The sequence below is a fragment of the Medicago truncatula genome, chromosome 8 (genome assembly GCF_003473485.1).
Source record: "Medicago truncatula cultivar Jemalong A17 chromosome 8, MtrunA17r5.0-ANR, whole genome shotgun sequence".
NCBI classification, from domain to species: Eukaryota; Viridiplantae; Streptophyta; class Magnoliopsida; order Fabales; family Fabaceae; genus Medicago; species Medicago truncatula.
Window position 1 is genome coordinate 32,497,587 of NC_053049.1, and position 18,698 is coordinate 32,516,284.

General features: G+C 33.5%; 1 protein-coding gene across 1 annotated transcript; it reads left to right on the forward strand.

The window, feature by feature from the left end:
* The first annotated feature begins 1,197 nt into the window (after nucleotides 1–1,197).
* LOC25501537 (leucine-rich repeat receptor protein kinase HPCA1) lies at nucleotides 1,198–15,277 on the forward strand. The gene is made up of 20 exons (XM_013590789.3): nucleotides 1,198–1,555; nucleotides 2,029–2,152; nucleotides 2,284–2,355; nucleotides 3,789–3,863; nucleotides 3,957–4,028; nucleotides 4,306–4,467; nucleotides 4,874–4,948; nucleotides 5,224–5,295; nucleotides 5,425–5,496; nucleotides 5,583–5,651; nucleotides 6,159–6,233; nucleotides 6,327–6,365; nucleotides 11,130–11,162; nucleotides 11,248–11,382; nucleotides 11,494–11,969; nucleotides 12,253–12,405; nucleotides 12,484–12,623; nucleotides 13,128–13,347; nucleotides 13,702–13,937; nucleotides 14,465–15,277. Exons 1-20 carry the CDS (start codon nucleotides 1,471–1,473, stop codon nucleotides 14,981–14,983), a joined length of 2,904 nt encoding a protein of 967 aa, XP_013446243.2. The 5' UTR covers nucleotides 1,198–1,470; the 3' UTR covers nucleotides 14,984–15,277.
* The last annotated feature ends 3,421 nt before the right edge of the window (nucleotides 15,278–18,698 follow it).

Below are 18,698 nucleotides of genomic sequence, written 5' to 3' on the forward strand. Positions count from 1 at the left end.
TTCAATTAAAAAAAAGTAAGAAGAAAAGAAAAAAAAAACATGCTGAAACAATTCATGCAACATCAATGTTTTATCGTTACTTCTAAAATTTGGTTTCTGTGTAATGAATGAATTTATTTTCAGACCTATCTTCCCTATTCAATTTTTTCATGCACGCACGCACAACATGAATATGGGCTATAATTATGCAATTTGAATTATAAGTTATTGTTTAAATATGAATATATTTAATCCTTAAGTTAAATTGAGGTCCAAAGATGCATTAAATTCATTTGAGGCTTCACTACTTGCATTGGAAGATGAGATACAAACAAGATTAGCGCCTTAATTTAAGCCATCTGGAAGGAGTCAAGGTCCCTTTTTTATCCCCTCCATTTGTTCCATTATCAAAGTTTTGATGTATAAATATTCAATTAATGTTTTCGATTTTAAAAATGTGTACATACAACATTTATTTAACTAAAAACTAAAGGAAATGGAGAGAATCCCTTTTTTGGCAAAAATATAACAATATTCATTTGAATTGATAGAGTGCATCGATACAATATAAATGAATAAACACACATAAAAAGTCAAGGTACTTATGCCAACAAACAGAGTCGTGCAGAGACGACGAAATCACAAAAACAAACGAAAGAAAAATATGTGGAAATCACATATTCAATTAGAAAAGAAGGAAAAACAATTCGGATGAGTGATTTTGGGTCAAAATTGACCATAAATCACTCATCTTCATTAGACAAGAAAAAGAAAGGAATGACGGTTGGGGTTTGAAAAGGAGAGAAGAGAGGTTAGCTTCTTTAAAAAAAAAAAACTTAAAAAATTTTACACATGCATGGATCCCATGTACACCTATCATTTCTCTATTAAATGTGCATGCAATAGGTATATAAATGCTACCCTATCATTTATTATTGGGTATAATTTACACATGACTTAGCAACATCAATGGAAAGGAACGATGAACAAGTTGCAAGATTTCTTTTCTATTGGTCACTAAGCAAGCAAAATTAATTAATGATGACAAGACAGTTAAAAGCGACTTGCAAGCTATGAAGTGAAGAAAGGGTAACATAGCAATTCGTTTGTGGCTAAGTTAAAGAGTTTGAAAGTCAGAAGAAGACTATGAGTCTATGATTGTGAATATATTGATACGTGGCATATGCAACAGTATTGAATTGGATTAGCTTCTAATTAAGACAGGAAAAATAATCAACAAAAATTGAGCAGGAACCACAAGTGTCTTCCTTTGTTTTGTCTTTATGAAACCTCATTGCATTTTTGTCCTTCACTACTTCCTCTTCATCCTAGACTTTCTACACTTGACTTTGTTTCTTGCTAGTTGGTAGCTAGCATGTTACATGTTACATGCAATGCATAATATCCTTTCTTTGCTTGAGGCAAGTATTTTTGTCTGAGTGCCATATAATCAGCAAATTGTCAAGAAGTTGATTGAGAACTATTTCTAACATGAAAATACAAAGTGTGTTTCTCTTTTTGTTATTCTTATGGGCTCAAATTCATCTCATCTTTTCAATTACTGATCCTCAAGATGGTAATGTTTCATAACATCCTTTTTATTGATCAAAAGTGTCGGTTATGTTGTAAATGGCTTATTCCATCTACTTTATTTCCATTAGTCCATGTGTGTGCTCATCAAGAGTACTAAAGTAGTAAAATAGTTTTGTTAAATGTTGATTTTGTTATGTAATACAATAATTGTACATAAATAAATAAGTGAGAATGTTAGTTTCATGCCAAAACACAATATCATAGCAAGGACATGTTTGGATTTGTCTATTGAACTTATCTACTGGCCTAAACACTAGTGAGAATGTTCAAAGTAACTTATGAAAACAACTTATAGTTTATAGAAAACAGATTGACTTTATTCTATTCTTTGTTATAGAAATAACTTATTGCACATAAAAACTTGTATGATAAGCACTTCATTAAGTTGTTTATCCAAATATGACGTAAGTTACTACCGGTTAATGCATTTTTTATAATGTTTATATACTGTTGCAGTTACCGTACTTATGTCTCTAAAAGATGCATGGCAAGATACACCACCCAGCTGGGACAAATCAGATGACCCTTGTGGAGCACCTTGGGAAGGAGTAATCTGCAATAAATCAAGGGTTACTTCATTGTAATATATATAAATTGAACATTATTATTCCTTGTTAACTTTGGTATATTAATTTTATCACCCTTTTACTCACACTTTTCCAACCTACTAATTTAAAAAATTCTACTTTGTCATTTACATAAAAAATATAGGAGATTGTCAACCATGGGCCTGAAGGGTGAATTAAGTGGAGATATTGGTGGACTCACAGAATTAAGATCCTTGTAAGTATTGTTTTATGTGTATTATTAAAATGAAACCAAAGGCTAGCATTAAGGTTTCACCATATGACTGATATAATCATTAAATAAATCATCAATGTAGTATCTAAAGTATTATTATTTTCTGTCCAATTTAGATCCAAGTATATAAAAATGATAAGTAGTTTCTTAAGTATATGAAATTCGTCGATGTAGAAATATATGAAAATTCGTCATATGTTAGTCTCTAACATCATAATAGCATGGACTAAAGTAAGAAACTTCATATACTTTAGGAACTAAAACGACAAATTCCATATACTTTAAGGACTGGCTGCTGGACAAATGCACGGAATTTTTGGTCAGGAGCTGTTGTGAATTGTTGCACAGCCTGCAGAATTCTGCAGCAGCAGATGCAGAATTTATTTCTGCAGTTAGGCAACTATGGGTTACCTCCATGTCGTCAAAAATTGCTTTGGATGGAAATTATTGCAAGAAAGGCTCCCAACCCGGGGCAAATTACGGAGAAGAGTAGTCATTCGGGATATTCATCAACAAAGCTGTGTATTTTGCTTTGAAGGCATAGAATCAGCAAGTCATTTATTTGTAAATTGCGCGAAAACTCAAGATTGGGAGCTAATTCTCAATTCTCTGAATTGGAAACCAGATAATTGGAGTTATGAGATAGTAGATAATTTGTTATTGGTCAATTTGGTTTGCAAGGAAAGAAGGGTCGGGAGGGGTCACATTTAATTTGGCTAACGAGGCTAGGTGTATTTGGTTGCAACATAACCATAAAATTTTTAACGGAAAAATATCAATGTGTGAGAAGTTGTAGATCTCATCAAACAACTATCTTGGTCTTGATTATTTAGCAGGATGGGATGGAATAACTGTTTAAAGTTTGCCTTTCGATGAACATTTGATGGCTGTTGCTTTGGAACTTGTGTTGGCTTCGTGGTTTGTTGCTTTTGACAGTATCTAGAAGGTGTTTCTTTGGAATTGTTTGCTGCAGAATGTAGGAGTCTTTTTCGTTTTTCTGGTTTTTAGTAGCAGGGGGGATGCATTGGCTTAGCAGATTTTGTTTTAAATAGAGGGGGAGCCATGTAGTGGTTTCCAATATAGTTTAGCCGCTCATGTGCAATTTGTTTTGGATTAATGGTAGCGTGTTTTGTTATTCCTTAAAGTTGTATTCTGGTTTGGAGCGGCTTTTTCACGCCATGTGCTATTTTACTCTATACTGAAAAAACGACTAAATTGGAAAGAGAGTGATACTTTATAGACTAAATTGATTGTTTATTGTATAAGAATTTAACAAGCCATAATCACAATTACAATACTTTTAAAGAAAATTGTTTCCATAATACTAACTTATCTTTAGTCATAAAAAAGAAGGAATAAAAAACTTCCATACAATGTATTTGCATATTAACTTGTGTCAATTCATTTAACTGCAGGGACTTGTCCTTTAATAAAGGTTTAATGGGTCCTATCTCTCCACAATTGGGAGACTTAAGCAAGCTAAATATTCTGTAAGTTAGGTTCACAATACCTGTTAATTTCCCAATCCATTTCAAGTGAAACTTTTAGTAATTTTCATACGGATTTAAACTTCACTGTTTCAGGATTTTGGCTGGTTGCAGCTTCAGTGGCAATATTCCAGATAGATTGGGGGATCTTTCAGAGCTATCTTTCTTGTATGAATTTTTTTAGAAGAAGCATTGTTACCGATGTTTTAAAAATTGGATGAACTAGCCGGTTCAATAAGTTGGCCAATTCGCCGATTGGTTTGATCCTGTTATATTGTAGGATGGTTGAATCGGGATTGAACCGGTTGAACTGATTGAACAATGATCCGGCGGTTTCACTGATTCGATCTCCAATTCGGTTTTTTAAACATTCGTTCATTTTTACTTGCATAACAAATAAGTGATTAGTAATTTAATACTATACACGTCTTATTGAATTATTTAGGGCTTTAAATTCAAACAACTTCACTGGAAAAATACCTCCTTCATTGGGGAAACTCTCCAAACTTTATTGGTTGGACTTGGCAGACAATCAGCTTACAGGACCACTCCCAGTTTCAACCTCCATTACCCCTGGCTTAGACCTCCTTTTAAAGGCTAAGCACTTGTAAGTTTGTTGCTTTTTTTGGTGTTTCTTTGTTGACTTTTGTGAGTACTTTTTATGGCTCCTTATTGTCTAAAAACATTGCAGTTTATCATTTTCTAAAATTTGTGTTCGAATTAAATTGTCAAGAAAGGGATAAAAGACATGTGTAATAAACAATTGTGATAAAAAAACATGGAAGACAAGCAAGGAAGATTGCATTTCATTTTAAACAATGTCCTGACATTTCAAAATTTCTGAAAATGTTAGACTTGTTTGGGAAATATTAGATTTGTATTATCTTATTTTTATTAGTTGAAATAGGCCTATTTGAGAGAACAATGCTCCCTTTCCTCTTTTCCTCTATTAGTAGTTTCTAATGTTATAACGAGTATTAAATCAACAGTTTTTCAATTACTATTTTATGCAGCCATTTCAATAAAAACAAGCTTTCTGGTACCATTCCTCCGAAACTTTTCAGCTCTCACATGGTACTCATACACATGTAAGTTGACATTTGTGATGTTTGGATTAACTTGTTTTATTTTTTCGACTAGCACAAGCACTTGTGAGTCAGCTTACTTTAATACGCTCTTCAGTATAGCTTATGAAAACAGCTTATAGCATATATGAAAGCAATTTAACTTATACATAAGAACTTATAAGATAAACGCTTATGCTATATGCACTTAGTTAATCTGTTTAACCAAATAGGGCCATTTTAGGTTTTTATAAGCTTATGGTCCCAACTCTCAATTTTTGTGATGTTCTTACTGACAGATTATTTGATGGAAATGATTTAAGTGGAAGTATACCTTCTACAATAGGACTAGTTCAAACAGTTGAGGTTCTGTAAGTCAATTCTTTCCTTATGTTTCAAATGTTCTTTACATTCATTTAATTCCTTCTTCCATTTATTTTCACTATACTGAATATTCTTCTTTGATTACCTTTTTGTTAATTGTTTCAAATTTATGACAGTCGGTTCGACAGAAATTTCTTGACAGGAGAGGTCCCTTCAAATCTCAGTAACCTTAGCAACATCACCGAATTGTGAGTACTTAGATTTGAGACGCGGATATATAAAAGGATTTTATAATAACATCAATGGATAATTATACAGTGTTACTTCATTCCAGGAATTTAGCACACAACAGTTTGTCAGGTCCTTTGCCAGACTTAACATCAATGGATAACCTCAATTATGTGTAAGTAATTGGCATGAGTTGGCATTTCTACTTTCTTTCCTATAAGAGAAATGATTTTCATATGACCAAATTTCGACAATATTCACGACAACATTTGAGTGGTTAGCACATTTCAATTGGTGGTTAATTACATTTAGTAGATAGTTAATAGATGTATCATGTGTCAAACTCATTAACCACCACGATTGCTTCATTAACCATGAATTAGGAAGGGGTTAACTATAATTTTAGATGTTCAACTACATGTAGATTTGAACACCTCAAAATTGAGGTTAATTAAGTCCATATTTTTGGTTAATGAAGTTATGTAAATGGTTAATAAGTTTTAACACATGTTATATCCATTAATCATTGAACCTAATGCTTAGTGAACTGTGTTAACCACTTATATTGTTGTCGCAAAAGTTGTCCAATTTTTGTTGTGCAAATAACACAATTGTTCCTTTAATATGATATGATATGATGTTATCATTGATATAATGCTAATCAATAGATAGTGTTATGTAGGGATCTTAGTAACAATTCCTTTGATCCATCAAAAGCTCCAATTTGGTTTTCAACTTTATCATCACTCACCACTCTGTAAGTAATTTACAAGAAGAACAAAAAAGTTTCTCCCTTGTCAAGTTATCAAATCTAACAAGGAATCCTTTTTTCTCCATGATCTATGCTTAGTGTTATGGAGTTTGGAGCACTTGAAGGTCCTCTTCCATCAAAACTGTTGACTAATTGACCTATAAAACTTTTCTGAATACTTTATTGTTTATGTTACTTTATTGCTTATGTGTGTAATTATTTTAACTTGTTTTGTTAGTAAAACTATGCTGCACAAGTAAGATTATCTGCACAAGTTAAGTAGGTTTATGTCATATATATGACATCAGCTAAGCATAGGCTGAGTCATTACTTAGTATTTGGCTATAAGTATGTAAGAAGGATGTATGGATGGTATGTATCAAATTTGCAGCATAGTAAACATTGTTATTGTCCCTTTCTCTTCCATTTTTTTTTCTTCTCTAATTTCTGTTTTCTGTTTTTGAGCTTATTGCTTCTGCTGCCATTACAAAAGCTAACAGTGGTATCAGAGCAGTGTTCTTAGAGGCTGTGAGAAAAAGAAAAACACACACCCAGAAAACTTGTTAGAAATCAAATGGCTTCTGGTAGTAATGCTGTAATTACTGTTCCTCAATTTTCTGGGGAAAGTTATCACATATGGGTTGTCAAAATGAAATCATGTTTGAAGTCTTTTGGCTTATGGGATTATGTAGATGAAGACAAGCAGGTTCCACCACTGCAAGCTAATCCCACAGTAGCTCAAATGAAACACCATGAGGAGGAAAAATTGAAGAAGGAGAAAGCGGTTTCAGTTCTGCATTCAGCCTTGGCAGATGATGTGTTTACGGGAATCATGCATCTCGAAACAGCCAAGCAAATATGGGATGAGCTGGACGAAAGGTATGCTGGTGATGAAAGGGTAAGATCCATAAAGTTATTGACTCTTAAAAGGGAGTTTGAAATGCTGAAAATGAAGGAACATGAATCTGTCAAAGAATACACCTCAAAACTATCTCACTTGGTGAATCAAATGAGACTTCATGGTGAGGTTGTAGATGACAGCAAAGTAGTGGAAAAGATGCTGATCAGCTTACCCGACAAATTTGAAGCCAAAGTTGCTGCTATTGAAGAGTCATGTGATCTCAAGAAACTAACTGTTTCTGAGATGGTCAGCAAATTGACAGCTCATGAACAAAGATTCTCTATGAGAATGGATGATGTTTCTGATGGTGCTTTTCAGGCCAAACACAAGCAGTTTGGAGTTGGACAGAAGAAAAAGAACTACAAACATGGTGGTGATCAAAAAGGAAAGAACAAAGATGATGGTAGTTCAAGTGAATCTGCAGCAAAGGACAAGTTCCCTCCTTGTCTAACTTGTAAAAGAACAAATCACTTGACAAAAGATTGCTTTTATAAGGGAAAGCCCCAAATTAAATGCAATCACTGTAATCGATGGGGTCATAGAGAGAAGTTTTGTCGATTAAAACAAAACCAATCTCAACCACAACATGCACATCAGGTTAACTTCACTGATGAACAAGCCCATGAAGATCACTTGTTTATGGCCACTCATACAAGTAGCTCTTCTTCTAAAGATGTATGGTATGTTGATAGTGGGTGCACAATCCACATGGCAAATGAACCAAGTCTCTTCACCTCTTTGGACAAAGCTGTACAAACCAAAGTGAAGATTGGAAATGGAAAATATGTGCAGGCCAAAGGAAAAGGTATTGTTTCTGTTCACACTAGCAAAGGTCCAAAATATATCCATGATGTTTTGTTGATTCCAGATCTGAGTCAAAATTTGCTAAGTGTTGCTCAGTTATTGAAGAAAGGATATTCAATTTCCTTTAAAAATAATGTTTGTGTCATAATGGATTCAACTGATTCTGAAGTTGTGAAGGTTGAAATGTGTGGAAATAGTTTTCCATTAAGTTTGAATCAAGTGAATCAAACAGCACTTGTTTCCAAACATGATGATTCTGCACTATGGCACAAAAGATATGGTCATTTTAATTTTAATGCATTAAAATATCTGCAATCTCATGATATGGTGAGAGACATGCCAGAAATTAATTGTATTAATGATTTATGTGATGCTTGTCAACTTGGAAAAATGCATAGAAAGTCCTTTCAGTCAACAAATGTTACACGAGCAAAGGAAAAATTGGAGCTTGTTCATACCGACTTGTGTGGTCCTATGAGTGTGCCCTCTCTTAGCCACAACAAGTACTTTCTATTGTTTATTGATGATCTGACTAGGATGACATGGGTGTATTTTCTGACAAGTAAAGCTCAAACTTTTAATGTCTTCAAAAAGTTTAGAGCTATGGTGGAATCTCAAAGTGGCTGCAAAATCAAAGCTTTGAGATCTGACAACGGAAAGGAGTATACTTCCAATGAATTTAATTTGTTTTGTGAAGATATGGGCATTGTACATCAGCTGACAGTGAGCTACACACCTCAGCAAAATGGAGTTTCTGAGAGGAAAAACAGAACAGTTATGGAGATGGCAAGATGTTTGATTGCTGAAAAGCAATTACCAAAAAGCTTTTGGGCTGAAGCTGTTTATACAGCAGTGTATCTCTTGAATAGGCTGCCAACAAGGGCTGTTCAAGGGAAAACACCAATTGAGGCATGGATAGGTGTGAAGCCTTCAGCCAAACATTTGAAGGTCTTTGGATCAATATGTTATGTTCATGTTGTAGCAGCAAAAAGATCCAAATTGGATGATAAAGCTGAAATGGGGATTTTTTTGGGTTATGCAGCAAGCTCCAAAGGTTATAGAGTGTACAACTTGAAGACAAAACAAATTGTGATCAGCAGAGACATTGATGTTGATGAAAATGCATATTGGGATTGGGAAAATGATGAGGTTCAAAGAAGTACAAAATCTGCTGAAAGTGCTCATGACAAACAAGAGCACACAACAAATGAAGATGAAAATCAGATAGCTGAATCTGATTCCCCAATTCTAAAGAGCAAATCTCTGTCTGAAGTTTATGAAAATTGCAATTTTGTTGAGAATGAACCTTCTAGTTTTGAAGAAGCTTCATTGATAACAGAATGGAAAGATGCAATGAAGGAGGAGCTGCTGGCCATTAATAAAAATGGTACATGGGAACTCACTCAAAGACCTAAAGATAAAAATGTGATAGGAGTTAAATGGGTTTACAGAACCAAGTTAAATCCTGATGGCTCCATTCACAAACACAAAGCAAGGCTTGTTGTGAAAGGATATTCTCAAATGGCTGGAATTGATTATGGTGATACATTTGCACCGGTTGCTAGGCATGAAACAATTCGGTTGATTGTTGCTCTATCAGCACAATGTGGATGGAAGATCTTTCATTTGGATGTCAAATCGGCATTCTTAAATGGAATCCTGGAGGAGGAAATTTATGTTGAACAACCTGCTGGTTTTATTGTTGCAGGTTATGAAGACAGTGTGTATAGGCTTCATAAAGCCTTGTATGGGCTGAAACAGGCGCCTAGAGCCTGGTACAGTAGAATTGACTCACATTTTCTGCAAAATGATTTCAGGAGGAGTCAAAATGAGCCTACACTTTATGTTAAAGAATGTGGCAATGGGAAGAGGATTATAGTTTCTCTTTATGTTGATGACTTGTTGATTACCGGTAATGACATTGATGAGATTAACAAGTTTAAGAAGAGCATGTTGGAGGTCTTTGAAATGACGGACCTGGGATTGATGAAGTATTTTTTGGGAATGGAATTGCATCAGCTTGATGATGGAATATTTCTTTCACAAAAGAAATATGCTAATGATGTGCTGAAAAAATTCAAATTGGAGAGTTGTAAATCTGTTTCAACACCTCTTGCTGTAAATGAAAAACTCTCAAAATCTGATGGAGATGCTAAGGCAGATGTTACTCAATATAGGAGTTTGATTGGTTGTCTTCTTTACTTGACTGCAACTAGACCAGATTTGATGTTCTCTGCTAGTTTGCTTTCTAGGTTCATGCATTCACCAAGTGTAACACACTTAGGTGTGGGCAAAAGAGTGTTGAGGTACATAAGAGGTACTACTGATTTTGGTATTTGGTACAACAAAGGTGATGGTAAGATTGAAGGCTTTGTTGATAGTGATTGGGCTGGATCTATTGATGATTCTAAAAGCACAAGTGGTTATGTTTTTTCACTTGGTAGTGGTGTATTTTCATGGAATTCCAAAAAACAAGATGTGGTTGCTCAATCCTCAGCTGAAGCTGAGTATATTGCTGCTGCAGCTGCATCAAATCAAGCTATTTGGATCAAAAAGGTATTGAGTGATCTGAATCATGTACAAGAGGAACCAATTGTGCTATGGTGTGACAACAAATCAGCTATAGCAATTGCCAAAAATCCAATTCAACATGGAAGAACAAAGCATATCAATGTCAAATTTCATGCTATAAGAGAAGCTGAACAAAATGGAGATGTAAAACTGCAGCACTGCAGTTCTGAAGAACAATTGGCAGACATTTTAACAAAAGCACTTCCTAGTGCCAAGTTCATGGAGCTAAGAAGCAAGCTAGGAGTATTTCAAAAAAGTTTTAAGGAGGAGTGTTGACTAATTGACCTATAAAACTTTTCTGAATACTTTATTGTTTATGTTACTTTATTGCTTATGTGTGTAATTATTTTAACTTGTTTTGTTAGTAAAACTATGCTGCACAAGTAAGATTATCTGCACAAGTTAAGTAGGTTTATGTCATATATATGACATCAGCTAAGCATAGGCTGAGTCATTACTTAGTATTTGGCTATAAGTATGTAAGAAGGATGTATGGATGGTATGTATCAAATTTGCAGCATAGTAAACATTGTTATTGTCCCTTTCTCTTCCATTTTTTTTTCTTCTCTAATTTCTGTTTTCTGTTTTTGAGCTTATTGCTTCTGCTGCCATTACAAAAGCTAACAAAAACTATTCAGCAGTCCTCAAATACAGCAAGTGTAAGTCACAAACTTCAATGTAAAAGATAAGTATAAACTACAAACATTGGAAGCAGTAACCATAATTTTCATCTTTTAAATTCAGGAAACTAAGAAGCAATGCACTGAACAAAACACTAAACATGGATGACAGCATTTATCCCCGGTTGAAGCTTGTGGATTTACAAGAGAATAGGATTTCAACAGTCATAATCGGGGAACATTACAAAAATACATTGATGTGAGACCTTTTTTGCGTTCTAATCAGGCATACTTTGGCTCCATTTGACTTCCATTATTTTTTACTTCTCTTTTACTGATGTAGTGATTTCTATCTATTCATGCCTTTCAGTCTCATTGGAAATCCAGTGTGCAGTACTGGTCTCTCAAATGCAAATTACTGCAACCTTCGGCAACAGCTTAAACAGCCCTATTCCATTAGCTTGGCTAATTGTGGAGGAATATTATCATGTCCCCTGGATCAAAAGCTCAGTCCACAAAGTTGTGCATGTGCCTATCCATATCAAGGAATGTTGTACGTTAGAGGACCTTTGTTTAGAGAATTGTCTAATATAACTATTTTCCATTCACTTGAAAAGAGCTTATGGGAGAAATTGGGTTTAACACCTGGTTCAGTTTCTTTACAAAACCCTTTTTTCAATGGTGATGATTATCTTCAAATGCAACTAGCACTCTTTCCACCAACAGGACAATATTTTAATAGGTCAGAAGTTCAAAGATTTGGATTTTCATTGAGTAATCAAACATACAAGCCTCCACATGAATTTGGACCCTACTACTTCATTGCATCTCCTTATGCTTTTCCAGGTAACTTAAAAATACAATACAAACATTATTGATGTGCTTTGATGTTATATATTTAGCTTTATGAAAGATGTACTTAACAGTCGATACACAACATTGATGTATGCCTAATGCTATATTGTGATTTATTGATCGCTGTTGTTGTATAATAACTGAACACACAAGGTGTAAATTGTAACTAATTATGTGTGTGTATTAATACTAATACAATTACAATTGCAACTTCTATGCAGCTGGTAAAGTGATATTTATATATATAACAAAATGTAAATTTAAATTATTTCAGATTCCTACAAAGGAGCTTCTCTTAGCATAGGTACTATTATTGGGATAACAGCTGGAAGCACAACTTTGATTTTGTGCCTCGTAGGGTTAATGGTATATGCAATCCGGCAAAAGAAGCGTGCAGAGAGAGCCATTGGAATAAGTAGACCATTTGGTAATGAAACAACATTCGCACTTTGATTTTCTTGTTAACTTTTATCAACTTTGTTTATACGACACATTTTTCTTCCAGCATCCTGGGCATCAAGTGGAAAGGATAGTGGAGGTGCACCACAATTGAAGGGAGCAAGATGGTTCTCTTATGATGAACTAAAAAAGTGCACCAACAATTTCTCAGGAAGAAATGAACTGGGCTTTGGTGGCTATGGCAAGGTATTTCATTTGTGTTAACATCTAGTTCAGGAAGATCTTTTTGTCATGGTTATCAGTATCTTCCGGTTCATGGATACATGGAGAAGTATCTCAAATTGATACCAAATTGAATCCAATCCAGTCGATACGAATATCTAGTGTCTATCTATTTGGACATGAATAATCTCAACTATAATTCTGATTTACTATGACGAATCTTGATTCTTTCAAAAGAATCACTATCTAAACTTAGTGTAAACACTACCTTTTTTGTCAATTTTGTATAACCAATCACTTTTTTTTACAGGCCATTTTTCTTTTATCATTTGATATATAACTTGAATCTTGAATTATTTTGAGATTCATATATGATATATCAACTAATAATTTTGTTGTGTCACTTGTATTCTAACGATTCATAATAAGATTCAATTCCAGATTCAAAAAAAATAATATCTTATGATTCACTATTTGAATCTCAATTTGCTAACCATGAGTTTTGTAACTGTCTACTATTGGCTCTAGGTGTACAGAGGGGTGTTCCCTGATAGAAAAATAGTTGCAATCAAAAGAGCTCAGGAAGGATCAATGCAAGGAGGCCTAGAGTTCAAGAATGAAATTGAGCTGCTTTCAAGAGTTCATCACAAGAATCTTGTTAGCCTTGTTGGATTCTGCTTTGAAAAAGGAGAACAGATGTTAGTTTATGAATTTATCCCCAATGGAACACTAAGGGAGAGTTTGTCAGGTAAGTTCATAGTGAAGGAACACTCAAGCTGAAAGTTAAGCTTATTCTCTGAAGAAAAAAATAAATAAAATTCACAGATGAACTTTTGTTGACTACACTGTTTGGTAAAATTCATTTCATACAGAAAATTATTAAAAGACTTAAGTGTATTGTACACATGTTTCTTTGCAGCTTACTTTTTCAGTTTTGTTATTTCAAGAACTAAAATTTGACAACTCTTGTGACAGTATAAATGTTTAATACAGTTGAAATAAAATTACGTTTTGTTTATATTATAGAACAAAAGAAAAAAAGATCCACAATACTGCTTAAGAACCTAATAGAATCCTTTCCATCAATGAATGTGAGTTGCAGGAAAATCTGGTATACAACTTGATTGGAAGAGGAGACTTCGTATTGCTCTTAGCTCAGCAAGAGGACTTGCATACTTACATGAACTGGCCAACCCTCCCATAATACATAGAGATGTGAAGTCAACCAATATCTTGCTGGATGACAATTTGAATGCAAAGGTTGCAGATTTTGGTCTGTCTAAGCTTGTATCAGACAGTGAGAAAGGCCATGTCTCAACTCAGGTCAAAGGGACATTGGTGAGTAACAAATACTAACAATAGAATAACAATAACCAAATTATATTTTGATTTTAATTGTTCGACTTTGCTACAAACTTAAATTCTGATCTATGAATTTTGATTCTCTGCGTTCACGTTATCATGTAGTTACCTATCTGGACTGTCAAATCAAAGATTGGACAGCCCACACTCCGAATTTGAATTCTGAACTCATGGTCAAAGTCAGAGCATAGATTGCTTGATTTTTATTTGATCAGATGATCAAGATGGCGTTAATGCAGCAATTGTGTGATTCGGTGACAAGAGAGAATCCTCTTATACATAGTGCTCTTCAATCAATAAATAAATAGATTGTTGTCTTTTTCTGAAGCTGATACTGTTAGTTGATTTCATTGGCATATTTCAAAACACTAGAAAAATGTTACTTGCTAATATCTTATGTGGAACTATTAGCTGCGAAATCTCCACAATTGTGTCTTTAATTTGCTTTCTACTTTTCCTTTTGGAAAAAACAACTTTATAACTAAAATGCTCAACATCTGCAGGGCTATCTAGATCCTGAATATTTCATGACTCAACAACTAACCGAAAAGAGTGACGTATACAGTTTCGGGGTAGTTATGCTTGAACTGATAACATCCAAACAGCCAATTGAAAAGGGTAAGTACGTCGTTCGCGAAGTTCGAACCTTAATGAACAACAAAGATGAAGAGTATTATGGTTTAAGGGAACTAATGGATCCAGTGGTGAGAAACACAGCCAACCTGATAGGATTTGGAAGGTTCTTAGAGTTGGCAATGCAATGCGTTGAGGGATTGGCTTCAGACCGACCAACAATGAGTGAAGTTGTGAAAGCCTTAGAAACCATATTACATAACGATGGGATGATTACAAATTCTACTTCAGCTTCTTCATCTGCCGCTAATTTTGAAGTTTCTAAAGGTGCTGCAGCAAGACATCCTTACATTGATACTCTTTTTACAAAGAAGGATGATGGTATTGAGAGTGATGCTTTTGATTACAGTGGAGGGTACACATTTTCATCTGAAGTGGAACCCAAATAGATAGATGCTATACATTTTTTGTTAGACATGCCATTTAGTTTTTGTCTTGTCATTCTTTTGTTAGACATGCCATTTAGTTTTTGTCTTGTCATTCTCAAATGAAGACGTACAATGCTGTATATTCTTTGTGACCTATAGTTTTCATGTATGGATTGTTTAGGAGGAAATGTAGTAAATCTGTCTCTCTCATAGCAACATTGTATAGTAAGAGAGCTCCAGTAGTAGATTTCCTTATTCGTTCTTGTTAAAGGCGTGTATCCGTGTCATCTGAATTCAATCGAACTATTCGCAAAACTTGCATATTTCAATTTTATTTTTAATGTGTATTGTGGAGCTTGAAATCTATAAGTTCATCTTTATATGATGGTTTTATAGGGAATCTAGATCTCAAAAGGAAAGGGTATGGGGCGACTTCTACAAATTCAAAGAGAGTAGAGAATAGAATAACAAAGATGATACCAATAATAATAATGAAAATAATAATTTACTAAACAGATATGGTTCATAGAAAATCACTTATAAAGATGGTCCACCTAATAACAAAGCCTCTATTCTTGTGAGCTCTTGGTGCTGGTTTCATGTGTAGTTTAGGTAAAAGCGGTTTCATTTCAACTTGTAGTGACTCCAAGTTACAACACAAGGAAGAGAGTTTAACCTTGAATAAATCAGGAAGAAAGAGAGAACCTATATATGAAATGCAATGAAGGATGAGGACAGTGATACATTTTATTTTTGACAAAAATAAAAAGAAAGAAAGTGAAGAGCAAAACCTGAAGAGTATCAGAAGAGACAGTCAATGATTTGATATTAGAAAACTGTAGTAGCCAGTTGAGTAGGACTGCAGATTCGTCTTCCAAGGGGCGATTAATGAATCCGATGTCTGCATCCATGTAAACATGTTTAACAGAACAAAGATGGATATGGCATGGTTTTTGGTTGAGAGATCCAATAAAAGAAAAGTTGGAAAGCAAATGAGCAGATATGTTGCCAATCAAACTAGCATTGGTATCAAATCCATACCCATATATAGTCAAATTGACAAGTGTGTCACTTGATATACAAAGAGTTTCTACATCCTCCACAAGTCTAAAACTTTCAATGACCAAAGTATTCAACCATCATCGCCAGCGCGAAAGTGGAAGAACCTTACAGCCAAGGTGGTTAAAGCAGGCAAATTAAGAGAGTTGGGGAAGTATACTTTGTTAAATACTACAATACGAACGTGAATAGAAAGGTCAAGAGAAGTTAAAGTTTGAGATGAAAATAAGCAAGATGGAAGTTGGTGAATTTGACAGCGTATTCTACGATACTATTCAGTATTCGGGGTTCCACGAAAACCTCTTTGTCAAGAAACTCGAGAGTGTGGAGTGGAGTGGAATCATCGCGAAGAGACAGGATTCGAGAGAGTGATTCGGTGAAAGTGTGGATGGAGTTGAAGGGTTTGGAAGTTAATCTAAGGGTTGGAAGATGCTTTGTGAGATAGTTCCATCTTGTTGAGAGTATGCAAGTTTGAAAAGCTTCTTTAGTGTTCAAGAATGAGAGAATGTCATGGATAATGGAATCTGGTAAATTGCTGAGTCTGTCTTCTTTTCAGTTCTCTTCTTCTTCCTTTTGGGTTTGTGTGGAACAAGAATCATTGCTACAGAGTAAAATCGATCGAGAGTAGCAGAATGAATGATAAGGTCACTGTTCTTGGAACTAATAATCCGGTTTCTCTGCACTTAAACCGGTTCTAAGACCGGAACAACAGGATGTATATGTGTTTCCTTTCTTGTTTTTTGGTCGAAATTGACACCATGTATGTTTTTTGAGCAATGCTATATACCAAGGAAGATTTTATCAAAAAAATTTCAAATGGCAGAATAATCACCCTTAAATTTTATTAATGTTAGCCAATAAAATCTCAGCTGGCCGGAAATCATGGGGTGGTGGATGTTATGTATTTTTTTTTTATGAAAGGTTAATAAATGAGACTAAAATCTAAGGGTGATTATTGTGTCATGTCATTCTTGAATCTTTCTTATAAAATCATTCTTAATATCTAGCATTTTCCATATTTTTTAATGTAACCAACAAAAAAAATGATGTTTTTTCAGAGAATCTTTTACCAACTAATATATCATTCTTACAAACAAATTTGTTCACGAGTATAATTATAATGAAAAATTCAACTCAAAAAATCATGCATTCGCTTTATATATTGTTATAGATAAAATTTTGTTGTTAACGAGTATCTCTTTTTTGGGTGTCAATCGAATATCCCCCGCACGCAACTAAAGAGACTAATCCCTCGAGCATTGTGGAACCCAAATGGACGGCAGGCTCTCCCTAAGAGTTTTAATGCTGCTGCATGCCTAAGGCTGGATTTGAACCCATGACCTTCGTTAAGCTAGAAGAGACATGTTCCATCTCATCTAAAATATTATTACTTGAATCAAATACTTCAGCTTTTAATGAATTGAATATTCAAATTTTCATAAAAATTATCTTTAAAATTCTTTAAGGAGTTCTACTAAGATAATCAATGGTATTTCCCGTAAATAAATATAAGAGTAAATTACCCTCCCCTCCCTTAAAAGAAATTTGAATTACACTCCTCTAAGCTCTTATGTTAAAATATACACACTCCTCCCTTGAAAAGTAAAATTTATACTCCCATTCTTTATAATTTGTTAAATTACAATTCATTCCCTTAATAATTAAACATGCACTGCACTTTAATCTATTTTAACATAAATAAATATTTTTATAATATATACTAATTTTGAATCACCATTGTAAAAATCTAGCCTAATAAATAGTTTATTCGATAGAAACATTACTATGTCACAACTTATCTTTATCTCACTCTATATCTTAGCCTAATAAATATAAATAATATTAATTTAGTCAAGTGCTGACTAATATTAACACTTTTATCTTTTAAAAAGCTAACATCAATTTAACCCATCAATAAAAAGAATCAATAAAAAGGAAATACTACCAATTTAGTCATTCACTTTACAAATTATTCTTCATATGTTTTTAATATAAACTTTTTCTTGTTGAATGAATTTTAAATCAACTTGCATATAATTACAAAACGAATAAATTAATATTACTAATTAGCATTCAATAAAAACCAATGTGAAATCAACATTTTGAGGTATAAAACTATTGTTTATTCTGAGAAAATAAAGTTAATAATAATTAATTAAAGGTTATTCTTGATAATTAAAGGTTATTCCCCTAAAAAAAATAACAACAAAAGATATTGAAGAAATGTTTTTAAATGCATATTTTGTTTGGTGTATATAAATAGTTTCTCTTTCTCTGTTCCTATATATAAAAGAAAGTTGAATCAATAAAAGTTAATGTATTTGATCCAAATTTTGATACACATTCATTTTAGTTGACTCAATTTTATTTTATATATAAGATCATATGTGGTAGTTGACTCAATTTTATCTTATATATAAAATCAAATGTATATACTAAAAATTAAATTATATCAATATAATGTTATATTAATGTCAAAACACTCAATATCATTTTTTCCAATGCATATTTTTATAAAATTTTAACGATTAGATTGAATGTGTGTGTATATTATATAGATCATCTATATTGCTTATAAAAAAAATATTAATCATATTTATAAATATTTACATAAATATAAAATATTTAATATATCAGGAAGGTGCATAAAGATTGTCATGAAAGTTTCAAAAGAAAC